This window comes from Carya illinoinensis, chromosome 8 (assembly GCF_018687715.1).
Source record: "Carya illinoinensis cultivar Pawnee chromosome 8, C.illinoinensisPawnee_v1, whole genome shotgun sequence".
Taxonomy (NCBI): domain Eukaryota; kingdom Viridiplantae; phylum Streptophyta; class Magnoliopsida; order Fagales; family Juglandaceae; genus Carya; species Carya illinoinensis.
In genome coordinates, this window is record NC_056759.1 from 23,167,489 (window position 1) to 23,182,245 (window position 14,757).

At 39.1% G+C, this 14,757-nt stretch overlaps 1 protein-coding gene across 15 annotated transcripts in view; it reads right to left on the reverse strand.

The window, feature by feature from the left end:
• LOC122274215 (exportin-4) overlaps positions 1-14,757 on the reverse strand; it is a 64,055-nt gene that overhangs the window by 25,354 nt on the left and 23,944 nt on the right. For 14 of the 15 annotated variants that reach the window (XR_006228244.1, XR_006228246.1, XR_006228245.1 and 11 more), the window contains 10 exons: positions 13,991-14,062; positions 13,786-13,881; positions 13,323-13,559; positions 12,749-12,932; positions 11,468-11,579; positions 11,288-11,374; positions 11,009-11,147; positions 10,637-10,733; positions 10,464-10,526; positions 10,162-10,271 (listed from right to left, as the gene is read on the reverse strand). Coding sequence is in view for 8 of the 15 variants with exons in the window: in XM_043083223.1 (XP_042939157.1) it covers positions 10,162-10,271; positions 10,464-10,526; positions 10,637-10,733; positions 11,009-11,147; positions 11,288-11,374; positions 11,468-11,579; positions 12,749-12,932; positions 13,323-13,559; positions 13,786-13,881; positions 13,991-14,062 (1,197 nt within the window). In the remaining 7 variants the exon portion in view is untranslated. The remainder of the gene's footprint in view (positions 1-10,161; positions 10,272-10,463; positions 10,527-10,636; positions 10,734-11,008; positions 11,148-11,287; positions 11,375-11,467; positions 11,580-12,748; positions 12,933-13,322; positions 13,560-13,785; positions 13,882-13,990; positions 14,063-14,757) is intronic. The other variant, XM_043083222.1, reaches the window with a different exon arrangement.

The following is a 14,757-nucleotide window of genomic DNA, read 5'->3' on the forward strand; positions in this document are numbered from 1 at the left end:
GATCCCTCCCCACCCATTCTTAGAAGGTAAACACTGAAAGGTAAGTACTAGTTTAAGCCTCACCTACATGGTAAACTTTTTATTATGCCCTTCAAGCCTATGAATCCACCTTGAGTTGAGGTGACGGAACTAACATATACAGGTAAACTGTTTATCAATGGCCATGAGCGAGATGCTTTCAAGAGAGATTCAATATCATTCCTTCATGAAAATTTTCCAGCAAAGAAGTGGCTTTGGACCAAAGAGGATGCAGAGTACAGTTTGATGAGAAATCCCAGCTATTAATTATATCAAAGATGTTAGATGAAGATCAAGATGATGATGTTGCAAACAAGCTCTTAACATATATTACACTGCCTCCCAAACAAAGAGTCACATAATGAGTTAAAATCCATGTACATCACATAACGAGTTAAAACCCATGTAAATCACCATACAAAAAAATTAGCAAGTTTGAGCTTTGCCAATTCATGACAATAAAATTCTCTTATTAACTATCAAAAAAAAAAAAAAAAATCACCATGCAAAAGACTGAAAAAATGTAAATTTTTTAGGATGTGAGTTGACTTTGGTAGGAATGGTTTTCTTCAGAAATACCTCTGGAAACACATAAGGAGGGATAACATTGGGACAAAATAAAAGTTTAGGATGTAAAATCCCAGATTGAGTTAATTTGCCTATATGAAAGGATGGTGAATGGAGGTTTAGTGAATGGGATCCCACATTACTTGAAGTGAGAAGTTCTTGGAGTTTATTAATTATAGCACAACGTGCTAAATATAACCTTGACTAATCCTGTAGGAAGACGTTAGCCACAATTTCTTTGCATCTTTATATTGGAGCTTTGGTTCTGTTGTTTGTTGTCATAGGTTTTATTAATAAGCAAAACAGGCATTACCCAAATACACAGGCAGTGGAAAACCTAAAATCAAAATAAAAATATCCAAAAAAATCCTGAAAACTAGAAAATGAAAAACAGGTCAGAGCAACCATCCAATGGTAAAGAGTATCTAAAAGAAAGCCTTCAACTCCATCCCCATCTTCTCACCATGTTCCAAACTACAATTATTATTCCCTCATTGCCAAATACACCACATTAAGTAAGACGAAATCATTTTCCATGCAAATTCATTTTGCTGGCTACTAAATTTCATCTTCCTACATGCAAAGAGATCCACCACACATTGAGGCATAACCCCATCCAAACCAAAGATTGCGTTCCGTAATGTGTTAGCTATCTCGCAATGTAATAAATATTGCCAATGGTCTCCCCACACTAATTACACACATAGCACCAATCAACTACAATAGCATGCAAGCTTATGTTGTTGTCTTTGATGAGAATTTTCGGAGGCTGCAGCCCAAACAAAAAATACTACTCTTGAAGGAACCTTAGTACACTAAATATTCCTATCTGGTCAAAGAAAGTAAAGAGATCTACCTCTCAATCTTGCGTTGATTCAATCAAATTAGCACTTCACCAATGGGAATCATCAGAAGTTATTAAATGATGTGCCATGGATGCATCCTTTAACATGTAATACTGCAAAAGTCAACAGGTCCAAGGCATAATTCACGAATCTTACCCTTGAACCATTTGCCTACCTCATATAATTCCTTCCAACCCCTCCAGATTTTTTTTTTCCAAGAGACCAACCAAATATGGCCATTAACCTCATTGGAATACCACCCTTCCCCATGAACCTCTATACCTAAAGTCCACCACCAACCTCATTCTAATAGGTATAATGGATTTCTAGCTAAGAATTAAAAAGTTCAAGGTTTAGTTTATTCACTATGGCATCAATTGTCAATGAAGATGCTGATATCCAAATAAATAACATAGTCCTGACTACATGATCATATACCTACCCAATGTCTAGCTTGCCAATGACACCAGGAATATGAATTTTTAAACTATTATCAAGAAATTCACAAACACTAAGTACCAAATCAAAGAACTATCAGTACCCCCAGTATTATTTATAAATAATATTATTTAGATTATTATATTGCATGATTGTTTGCTATGGCTGGTGGTATTTTATTATGCATAAATTATTTTTTTTGATAATTAACACGTTTAAGATAAAATTTTATGCATAAATTATATTATTATTTTATTGAGATTAGTTAGAAGAGGACTAGAATTTGGACCCTTAGAGAATTTCAGTTTGTGAATTATGTATTAAGCCTTTGTTGGAAGCCTTTTTATGAAACCTATTTATGATAAACGAAGTTTCATGTGATTTTAGAAATGCATGAATGATAATGTGACTGAATACTATGTAGTATGATTATATATTTTAAAGAATGAAAGGCAAGGTAAGGTAACATCAAAAGAAAGAAAAGAGAATGAAAAGGTATGACTGCATGTGTGTGATGAGGATAAAGGACTGGCCATAACAACAATGAAGATGGTGCCATGAGGTTTGGACGGATTGCAATGTCGGAATGCATCATTGGCCGTGCACCTAGTGATTTTTCTTTATAAATTGTTATGGAATCTGTTATGCACGGTGCAAAAGTGAAATGTTTTAAGTTTAGTAGCATTCGGTTTCTCTAGCTTTAAAAGCCTAGAGAAACGGGATGTTACACTATCACCCCTCATATCGTGCAAATCTAACACTAACCCAAGTTAGCATACTCTTAACTAAGAGTTCAATAGAAACAAATGATCTCATCCTTCATCTCCACCTCCTCAGAACAAACAGAACCATCAACTTTAAAATCCATGACTCAATTCACCCCTACAAGAATTCAATAATCGATGAAAACACATAGAATCATTTTCACGTTCCTACTTTATTACATAACCTTAATAGTGACTTTAGCATTCATTAATTTACTTTATTGAATCACATTAAACTGAACATAAAGCTTATCGATCTCAAGAGGTGTAAATTCAAAATTGACATAGAAATTATCGTTCATAAAGTAACATCAATGCCACCACTGTCTATTTCATAATCAACCTAAATAAATATTCTGCATTAAGCAACATAAGTACCGCCACTGTCTATTTCTTACTTTTTCAAGTAACCAAATTAATGCTTAAGATTGTACAATTACAGGTAGTGCTAAGGCAGGGTACAAAGCAATAGCTCATACATTCTAGTGAGTTAATGTGGTTACAACAATTTCTCCTAGACCTTCAATAAAGCCCTTTGATGGAAGTTGTTATGGAGGTATCATCAGGAAAGTGAGATTTTGTGGAGGGCTTTGATCGATTCCAAATACGGGAGTGCCTGGGGTTTGGTGTTCTAATAAGGTTAGAGGTATACATGGTGTGGGGGTGTGAAAAAATATATTAGGAGCGGTTGAGGAGATTTCGCCAAAAATGAAAGTTTCGCAGTTGGTGATTAGGGTTCGTTTTTGGCATGATTCTTGATGTGGTGGCAGGGCCCTTAAGGTTGCTTTTCGTGGCCTCTTCCGGTTCGCTCATAATCAGGATGCTTCAGTGGCGGATGTTTTGGACAACTCTAGCAGTTCCCTTCAATGAAAATGTACATTTTACTGTAGAAGTGAATGATTGGGAAATGGATGCAATTTCTGTTCTGTTTAGTTTGTTGTATGACACAAGTATTGGCAGCGATGAGGTGGACAAGATGGTTTGGATTCATACCGGTAACTAGAAGTTCACAGTTCGCTCTATGTACAAGACATTGTCTGGTCAAAATGTGGTACACTCTTTTCCTTGGAAGTGTATATGGAGGAGTAAGGTGCCATCAAAGGTCACTTTCTTTGGTTGGACTGCTTCCCTGGGAAAATTCTGACCCTGGATAATCTTAAGAAGAATGGACTACTTGTTATGGATTGGTGCTACATGTGTAAAAAATGTGGTGAATCGGTGGATCATTTGTTACTTCGTTGTGAGATGACAAGGATGTTATGGTATGAGGTCTTTAATAGGATTGGAGCGGCGTGGGTGATGCCTAGAAGGGTAGTGGATCTTTTCGATTGTGGATAGGTCTTAAGGATACTGTCAAATTGCTGTTGTTTGGAGCATGATCCCTTTATGTCTTATGTGGTGTATTTGGTTTGAGAGGAATGGCCGGTGTTTTGAAGATAAGGAATGCTTAGTGGACAACCTTAGATGTTTCTTTTGCTCATGATGTTCTTGTTTCTTTTTCTAGTTCCTGACTTGTAACTAGGTTTGCACATTTGTATACTTCTTGTGTGGCTATACCTATTTACTTGTCTCAACAAAGTTTTTCTTACTTATCAAAGGAAAAAAAACATTTTCTCCTAGAGATGGATTCTCCACTCCTAGTCCCATTCCAATGTTTAGGGATAACATGCTTTCTTTTTTATTTTTTTGACAGGTAACATAAATTTTATTAATATAAATGAAAATAGGCGTAGCACAAGTACACAAGACGCATGCAAGAGAAAACAACAAGCAGAGAACTAGAAATAGAGACAAGAAAATCATTCTAGCCCATCTGAAACTTTCTAAGAAATTTTTTTTCCAAACCAAAAATGCAGAGTAAATACATAATCCCACCGCAAATAGTAACTCCATATCTTTTTCTCTCCATACACTTCTTCTCTCTTTTGTTGCCGATTGTGGTAATGGGTGTTTGACAGTGGTCTTATCTAGTCACTAGAAAATGCTTTCCATGAAACGTGTAGTGATTGAGTCCAAGTTGTTGGAGGTGAGAAGGGATGGGCATTATGTGTACCTGAGTAAGAAGGGATGGAAAGTTGTTAAGAATATGAGAGGGGTTGGAGACAACTCGGTGGTTTACCAATGCTTTGGAAGGGAGTTTGAAGGCAACGGGTAAGGGGTTCTACTCTGCTCACAGGGATGGGGACAGGGGTTACATTGTGCAACGTTGCTCTAACTCCAAAGATGTATACATGGCTCTGGTGGAGTATGGTGGAGGGGGGCATCGAACCTTCATCTTTATTCTAGAAGGTAGAAATGGAGTGGGTTGGAGGAACATGATGGTGGCGTTGCAAGAAGTTGGCCGAGTTGGTGGCACGTTATAGTTTCAACCAGCAATGTCGTCACACGGTCTGCAGCTTCCGTTGTATAGGGAGGCACTCCAAGGTCGACTTGTGGGGCCTCGAGAAGTGAAGAGGGCAGAGATGGCAGGTCTGCCTAGGTCGAGCAGTGCTTCAATTCCGGAAGGTGCTCAGTGTGGTGAGGGGGATGGCAAAGCTACTGTTGGCTCGAATGAGGAATTTTTGCTGGACTCTGTCTGAAAATTAAAAGCAGCTAGGAGAGCTGTCTAATAAGGTCCAGTGGCTGAAGCGATGCATTCTAGGCAGGATGGAGGGGGCTTGGGCTTGGGCTTGAACCTGGGATTCGGTCTTAACAAGGCAGGGGACTTGAGTGGCCTTGCCCAAAGGGCCCAGTGAAGTAGAAAATGAGAAGGGGAAGGGGAAGGCTTTGAGCCCAGGAGCTAGGCCTCAGCCCATGGGGAGGGTTAAGCTTGGAGAAGACGACCTCGTCTGGAGAAGGAAGCTGCAAGCTATTCCTAGCCCATCGGTGAGTGGGCCCAAGCCATCATCGCCGACGAGGTCTCAGGCGGCCTCATCTCCGCCTGTCGATCCATCAGAGGTAGTCACGTCGCCGACAATGCCTTCAACAGAGCATGTCAATATTTCTCGGCGTAATCCCAACAACATACACGCTCCCAAGCCATCGGGATCTGCACAGAAAGGTGCGATAGAGGTCACCGGCAGTTCCTCGACCTCAACGCAGAGGTTCTGTCCACTGGGGCACGAAGTTTCAGTGGAGAAAGCCACGGATACAATTGTCAAGCCCACTTTCTCATATGGGATGTTGGTGTTTGCACAGACCACACCGCCTATTACCAGCGACTCTTCAAGCTTAACTCAGGTAGTGGCTCAGTGCCGGAAGTGGCAAAGGGGGTTTTGGAGGCATGAGAGGTTGAAAAAGCAATGTTCTCTCAGGAGTTTTTAGAGGAAGGAGAGGTGGTTGAGCCTCTATCAAAGGGGTGCGTCAATCAGGAGATGTGCCCGTTGGAAATGGAAGGGGAGCTAGATGGGGGTACTAGGGTATCATCTGAAGTGTTGAAGGAGGCTAAGTTAATGGATCATCCTACACATATTGTGACTAGCGGTGCAAAGGGAGATAAGGATGAGCTGGATAGCCCTATCCCGCTATGTACTATCTCTCCAAAGCTAGCGTACATTTTAACATCAGACTCAAAGGGAGATAACGATGAGCTGGATAGCCTGCAGGGTTGTTCCTTTGTGGGGTGGACCAGGTGGTGTTATTTAGCTTCATCGGGGGCTTCAGGAGGTGTGTTGGTGATTTGGAATAAGAGAGTAGTGGAGATGGTTGAGGATTGTATCGGGTTGCTTTCCATGGCTGTAACTTTTAAAAACATTGAGGATGGGTAGATGTGGGCTTTAGTAGGTGTGTATGGGCCCAATGTGGATAGAGAGAGAAGCTTTTTGTGGGAGGAATTGGCAGATCTATATTCCTTATGGGATTTACCTTGGGTTCTTTGTGGAGATTTTAACATTGTTCGGTTCCGTAGTGAAAGGGCGGGGCATCTACGTTGACAGGTGCAATGAAAGCCTTTTCAGAGCTGATATTTGACTTAAATCTTGTGGATCTTCCGTTGATAGGGGGGTCTATACTTGGTCCAATAGTCAAGGGGGCTCCCAGCTGAATAGATTTCTAGTCTTTTCTTCTTGGGAGATGCACTTTCCGAATCTTTGTTAGAAAAAGTTGCCTCGTGTATGTTCCGATCACTTCCCCGTTTTGCTTGATTGTGATGGCATTCATAGGGGTAGGCATTCCTTCAAATTTGAGACTATGTGGCTGGAAGTTGAAGGATTCGTGAAGAAGGAAAGGGCTTGGTGGGACGGTTATTCTTTTGACGGTACCCCTAGCTTCATGGTGACGGGTTAACTTAAAGCCCTTAAGTCTGATGTAAAGAAGTGGAATGAAGAAGTATTTAGACATACGGAAGTGTAGAAAAATATCATTTGGAATGAGTTGCATGCATTGGAGGAAGGGGAAGTTAATGAGGATTCTTTGTTAAGGAACAATGAGGTGGTGACTGAAATTGAGAAAGTTTTGTTGATGGAAGAAATATCTTGTAGGCAAAAATCAAGGGTGCTTTGGTTGAAGGAGGGGGATAAATGCACTAAATTCTTTCATAGGGTGGCTAATTCACATAGGCGCAACAACGCTATTGAAGTCCTCCATTCCGGCTCAAATGTGTTACATTCTCTCAAACAAATCCAAGACCATATAGTGCAGTATTATGAGGATCTCCTTGCTGAAAAAGTATAATGGCACCCCAAACTTGATGGTTTAATTTTTGACCAGCAGGATTCAGATGTAGCAGGTTGGTTGGAGAGGCCATTTGATGAAGAGGAAGTGCATCTTGTGGCGAAAGGTATGTGCAAAGATAAAGCCCCGGGCCGGGATGGTTTTTCTATGGCTTTCTTTCAAGAGTGTTGGGATATAGTGAAAGAGGAAGTGATGCAGATTTTTCATGCTTTTCATTCTAGTCATAAGTTTGAGAAGTCACTAAACGCTACTTCAATTGCTCTTATTCAGAAGATAGTTGGTGCTTATGAATTGAACGACTTCCAGCCTATTAATTTGGTAGGTGGGATTTATAAAATCATATCTAAGGTATTAGCTAATCGTATGAGTTTAGTGATGGACAATCTCATTTCCAAACCTCAAAATGCTTTCGTTCGAGGCCGGCAAATTTTGGATTCAGTTTTTATAGCAAACGAGTGTTTGGATAGCCGATTAAGAGAAGGCATCCCCGGGGGTCCTTTACAAGCTAGACATAGAAAAGGTTTATGACCAGTTGTGTTGGGACTTTCTTCTCTATATGCTTAGAAGATGTGGTTTCAAGGATAGGTGGTGTGAATGGATTAAACATTGTGTTTCGACGCTCGGTTTTCAGTTTTAGTCAATGGAACATCATGTGGGGTTTGAGACAAGGAGACCCGCTATCCCCTTTCCTTTTTGTTAAAGTAATGGAGGCATTGAGACGAATGTTGGAGGCTGCCGTAAGGGGGGGATTTCTTGCTGGTTTTTCATTGGGCAGCAATAGTAATGTTAGTTCCATTTCTCACTTACTTTTTGCGGATGATACTCTCATTTTTTGTGATGCTGTTAGTGGCCAGATTCAAGCTCTAAGGGCAGTTTTGTTGTGTTTTGAAGCTATTTTGGGACTCAAGGTGAACTTGGGGAAGTCAGAGTTGGTTCCGGTGGGGGATGTAAGTAATATAGCCTCTGTAGCAGAGTTATTGGGTTGTAAAATTGCCTCTTCCTATGAAATATCTTGGACTTCCTTTGGGGCATCATTCAAAGCAAAGAGTATTTGGGATGGAGTGGTAGAGAAGATTGAGAAAAGATTATCGAGTTAGAAGCGGTTATACCTATCAAAAGGGGGGAGATTAACCCTCATCAAAAGCACCCTTTCCAATCTTCCCACTTACTATCTCTCTCTTCCCATTATCGGTGGGTGTGGAAAACCGGATAGAAAAGTTGTTTAGAGCTTTCTTGTGGGGTGGCATGGGGGAGGAATTCAAATTTCACCTTGTGAGTTAGCAAAGGGACTGCTGTCTGATTGCGAATGCGGGGTTAGGGGTGCGAAATTTGTGAGTTTTTAACAAGGCACTATTAGGGAAGTGGCTGTGGAGGTACCAAATGGAAGGGAACTCATTGTGGAGAGAGGTTATTGATCACAAGTATGGTTGTGTTTGGGGGGGATGGTGGTGTTCTAAAGAGGGTAGGGAGTCTTATGGAGTAAGCCTATGGAAATTCATAAGAAAGGGGCAGAACACTTTTGAAAAATATCTCAAGTTTGAGGTGGGTGATGGAGCACGAACCCGCTTTTGGTTTGATGTATGGAGTGGCGAGATCCCTCTTTGCACTGTTTTTCCAATTGTTTTTAACTTGGCTGGAAATCAGCAGGCCCCAATTTCAGAAGTACTATGTCATGCCAATGGGACGGTAACTTGGAATGTCACTTTTACAAGAAACACTCAGCACTGGGAACTTGAAGAGCTGGCAGATTTTTAAAGTTATTTGTATTCAGCAAAGCTGGGAGGCAATGGGGGTGACCGTATGTTGTGGACTCACATGGGGAGAAAAAAGTTCATTGTTAAATCTTTTTACAAGGTTTTGACAATCCAACAGCCCACTTTCTTTCCGTGGAAGAGTGTATGGAAGGTTTTAGTACCGTCTAAAGTTGCTTTCTTTACCAGGACAGCTGCACGGGGGAAGATTTTAACAGTTGATAATCTAAGTAAATGAGGTATGATTGTCATGGAGTGGTGCTACATGTGTAAAAGGAGTAGAGAATCAATAGATCATTTGCTTTCACATTGTGAGGTGGCTGGGGAGTTACGGGCTGGTAACCTTAGTAGAGCCGGGCTGAGTTGGGTTATGCCTTAAGAGTGTGGTGGATCTACTAGCATGCTGGAATATGCCTCACAATAGCGCCCAACTGGCAGTAGTGTAGCGGATGATACCTTTGCTTAATGTGGTGTCTATGGTCGGAAATGAATGATAGGTGCTTTAACAACAAGGAGTGTGTAGTGGGGGAAATCTGGAACTTTTTTGTATTCTCTCTCTTCCAATGGTTTTCTCCTATTGTATTGAAGGGCGGGAATGTTTTGAGTTTTTATCTTCTTTCCAGTTTACTAGAATGTAATTAGGTGTCTCACTTTGTATACTTCCTGTGTACTTAGGCATTGCCTAGTTTCATTCTATTCAATAAAGATTATTACTTATCAAAAAAGTTAGCAATATCATTATTGATCAAATTAGAATGGTACTGAACAATGATACAACTTCAAATGTTGTAACTCTGTCATCAACTTACTCTCAACGAAATAGGCAACCAATTTCTCATCACAAAATTAAGCAAATACAAAATAATATGGACATAAGTCTTGATAAGCAGATTTTCACCTAATACCGCAAGCTACAAACAGAAGGGAGGATATGAACTTTACTACAATTTCCTAAATTTTGCTAATGTCAAAGCATAGATAGGTGAAAAATAAGGCAAATCATAATCTGTAAGATCACATGACCAATAGTGGGAATAACAACCCCTACAATTTCACTGGTTATTATCAAATGGCACCAGATATTTGTTTACAAGAAAGTTACTTTTCAAAAATGAAGATCAAAACCACCTGATCAAGCCGTACAAAGCGTTCAGAAAAAAGCCTTGTGAGCAAAGGAATTGCGACATGAATTGCTCCTCTTGCAATAAGAGCATATGAGCTTAACCTTTCATCCATGGCTGCAAGGACCATACATCTAAAATTTAGAGTGAAATAACATCAAGCACTAAAGATAAAGATCACGATGAGGGAAAATAATTATTTTTATGCAGCATCACCATTTAACACATATTGAGACCCAGTATTGTAACAAACACTTGAATAAAAACTGATAGCTAAAGGAAATCTAGTATTTGCAACTTTCAATGTACCAGAGATCGAGGTGTGAAGGTAGTCATCGTCATCATCATCGGTCAATGCAGAAGATACAGCTGCTGTATTGCATTAACATTCACTTTTATGACCACGTAAAACCCCCAAAGAAATTGATTCTACACACGAAAACAAAGATGAAGCAACATAGCATGTAATATTGAAGAATTACCTTTTAGCTCTGACTCTACAATCAAGGCAAAGAGATTGCCAGCAGCATTTACACCTTCAGGAGGAAGCATTGATTTCCCACCAGAACTATCAAATGGCTGTATAAGAGTTAAACATTCTTTAGTTTCATTGCCAATCCCAAAAGCCTAAAAGCAGACATACCTACGATCTCATCATGACCAAATAGACAAACAATACTAACTAGTATCATCAGTAACAACGAATGAGCACTGGAATAATCTTGGCATAAACTCATACTCATAATATGCAAGCATTGGGCCATTGGGCCATTGGGCTCATTCACACATATGTAACAAGATACAACGTGCAAAGAGTAATAGATGTTTATTATAATGCATTTAAGAATGCATACCACAAGAAGGGCAGTCCATGTATCCAGCAAGATATCACGGGCCACCCAGCTCCATGTCTCCTCTTCAGTGTTACTCATCATAAGGGCTTTAATGACCTCACACATTAAGGTGGATAACAGGGTAAGAGCACCAAAAGGCCTGAACATCAATGCAAAAGGTTTAGTCAAAGATCATATCCCACATCTGTGAAAGGTGTATACCCCTCATAAAAATAACATCCTCAAGGAATGATAAAGAAAGAAATAAGAATTACAAAAGTAGTAAACTCTGTTACAAACCTTATGGACTTCAAGAGTTGATCAAACACAAAGGGAGTTGTTACATTTGCAATGGCCAACAATGCACGACAACCATCGAGCATCTCACTGAACATAACCAGAATGAAAATGAGTCATTGGGGTTGTATTTACATATACATATATATGGATGACAATTGAGATGATTTACAAGGATATGACCTTTCACTTTTTCCACATTCAATCGATTTTGAAACTGTATCAGGAGGATCAATCCAATCTATCATCCCTGAGAGCAGCTGCAGCAAATGATGTTCATGCATTTTCCCATTATCTACATCACCAAACCATTTATTCACTGAATCATTTATTTTATATTGCAGAATTGTTACTGGATGAAACTTAAAGCAAAACGTATCATTTGAACGTGATATAAACTTCCATTAATGAGATTACATAGTCAATTAACTTTTGAATGTATATTCAAGTAAAAATTTCAGCAAAAAATCTAATTTTAAATAGAATGTTGAAGCAAGCTTATTTGAACATCTCCTGGTAGTTACAATCCAAAAATGTGACAGATAGTTGTTTTTCCTTTTTTTAAAGCAGGATTATGCTCAGGTAGTCATCCAATCATTAAATGGCCTTTTTGAGTAAACCCCAATCCCGTGCACCGCACCCTCGGGAGTTTTCCTGCACAGAACTGTTTAAATCACTGGCTTTTCACCAGGGGGTGTGGCTCTAAATGATTGTTTGCACCCATGAGGTATTGAACCTTGGACCTTAAGCTGAATGATATCCCAAGACCAAGGCCTTCACCACTTGGGCCAACCCCTTGGGGTTATTAAATGGCCTTTTTAATGAATCCAGAACAAACCCTGAGAAATGAATACCATATACACAACCCCACCCACTAGAACTATGTACCAGGTAATTGAAGGGAACTCCTAGTATGGAATCGAACCCAGGTTGTCAGTTTACAGCTCATCTCAAGTCCGCACTTTCACCACTAGGTTGCACCCTGATGCATCATTAAATGGCACATCACAAATTATACTCAGCTCATCCCAATCATTACTGACCCAAACTGGCTTAAGATTATACTCAGAAATTCAACACCATCACAAGTTTTGTTATTCAACTTCTAACATTTATTCCTTTCACTTCTCAAGATGCATGGCATTAGCAACCATTTCAAGCAGGTTTATCAAATGTGACACACTTTTACCATCAAATATTAACAAGTGGTGTCACTTTTTGGAGTTCAGGGTGAAAAATATATTTAACCCTTTGAAATTTGAAAGTTCCTACTTCAAACATCCCAAAAGTACCTCAAGTATGAATTAATAGTTTTTCTTTTTTATAAGATGTGAATTTACAAAATTAGGGTTTTGAAATATTCAGCCAGTTGAACTTATCTTATTTAAATAAGGGCATTGGTTGTCAACTAAAAGATCTTAGTCCTAACAACAAGAAATACATGAGTGGGAGAGAATGTTGTACCAGAAAGAAAAATGGTTCCTGTCAATGAGCAGAATTGCAAAATTAATTTACGAGCAGAGACTGCAATGGGGCAGTCAATCCAGTAACCTTCACACGAAAACTTCTGTCTAAGTGCTGCATATAAGCTCAGGAGCCACCCTATATGGCCACTTGAAATCAAAACATCACGCCAAGCAGGACCAGGCTACAAGCAGCACAAAAAAGAACCCAGAAAATGAAAACGACTAGAACATAAGGAGTTCAAAACTCTGGTCATGCCATTTAACAAAAGTTTGCATATGCCATAAATTGAAGATTATAGATAACACTTTATATACCATCAATGCTGTCTATAAAGCATTGGTGTGGACTGGACTATTATCTTGTTAAGATTGGCATCTTTTAAGTATTCTCTCGTTTTTCGTTTTTGGGAAAAGCATATTCAAGGAAATTTGTAAACAGAAATACTTTGCTATCTATTACAATGACACGACCACAATCTTCTATCTCGTATAAGTGCATTCACATGCATTTTGTTTTTTTTTTTTTTTGGGGGGGGGGGGAGGGGGGGAGAGAGAGAGAGAGAGCCCACTACCTGCACTAAGGTACACTCAGATCCCCTAGGTGAATCAGTATCATGCCTAGCTACAGCAGAGAAAACATTTATACTGGATTTCGTGCTGTTGCTGTTGTACCGAAAATCCCAGTTCAGGATCTGAAGCATGAGGCGCAATGCAGCATTACAAACTTTAACCTCCGGTACTTCAGAGTTGGATTCAATTATCCTATTTGTGACACTTATAGCAGCATTTCGAGCCCAGGTGTAGAACGTCTATCATTTATATCATACCAAAGCAACAATGACGAATGTCAGAAGAAAAAATTCACAACCATAATAGTACGTCCATTATAAACATCAGCTCATTTTGGTAGGAAAATTCCAGTTACAGAGAAACAATACCATGTGCTTTACCATAAAAATAAAAAAATAAAAATAAATAAAAATAAAATAAAATAAAAATTGAAAGGAAAAAAATGCAAACCAAAATTGAAAGAACCTTTAAAAAATCTATCTCTAATGACCTCCAGCATTGCTCATGAAACTCCCTAGGAAGGCCCATGGCACTTGAAGTAGACGGGGAAAATTCAGATACCTGAAAAGAAACATATTCAGTCCTAAGTCCAGTAACATGCCTGAATCAAAAACCCATCAGAAACTGCTTTCCATATAAAATTATGATAAACTTTGAAAGTAACATGTACCAAAGATTCCAGAAAATTGACTCCAATGAACTGCACGTCTATCCCATGAATGCCAAGAATTGCCTGGTTTACCTGTGTTGTTTAAAATTTTAGGCATAATGAGAAAAGAGAAATGAAGGTAAAATAGCCCATCCAACCCATAAGAACTTCAAGTCCAGATGCTGCAGAGATGTCACTTCCAGATTATAGCTAAAATGAAATCTATAATTTGAAACAAAATAACAAACTAAAAGAGAAGGAAAAAAAAAAAAAAAGAGGAAATTTGTTAGCTCATCATGGAGTAACTAACTTAATAGAGAGGAGCCTCAGTGGAGGCAATTCTTCACACAAACCTAAAAAAATATTCATTTAATACTTTTACAGACCAAGAACCATGCTCATAACTGCTAATAGTTTTGTTAATTGGCTACGAAAGGAAAACATTATTGGTGGCAACTTGTGGCATAAACATGGATATGCAGCAGTAAGTGAAGGTCTATGGTAGTAACAGACCTCTACAAACAAGCTTCGAAATTTATCATGAAAGGATATTATTGTTAGAGAGCATAATTGTATTAAGTATGCTGTTAATGTTTGGAAGATGATTCCCTCTTGTCTCATGTGGTGTCTATGGCTTGAAAGGAACAGGAGATGCTTCGAAGACAAAGAACGATCATTGGAAGAACTTAAGGATTTCTTCTTTAGTACTTTGAGATGTGGGCTAAAGTTTTTGTAAAGGAAAATATTTTCCAGTTTCTGTTTTAGTTTTCCTTTTGTTCTTGGAAGTA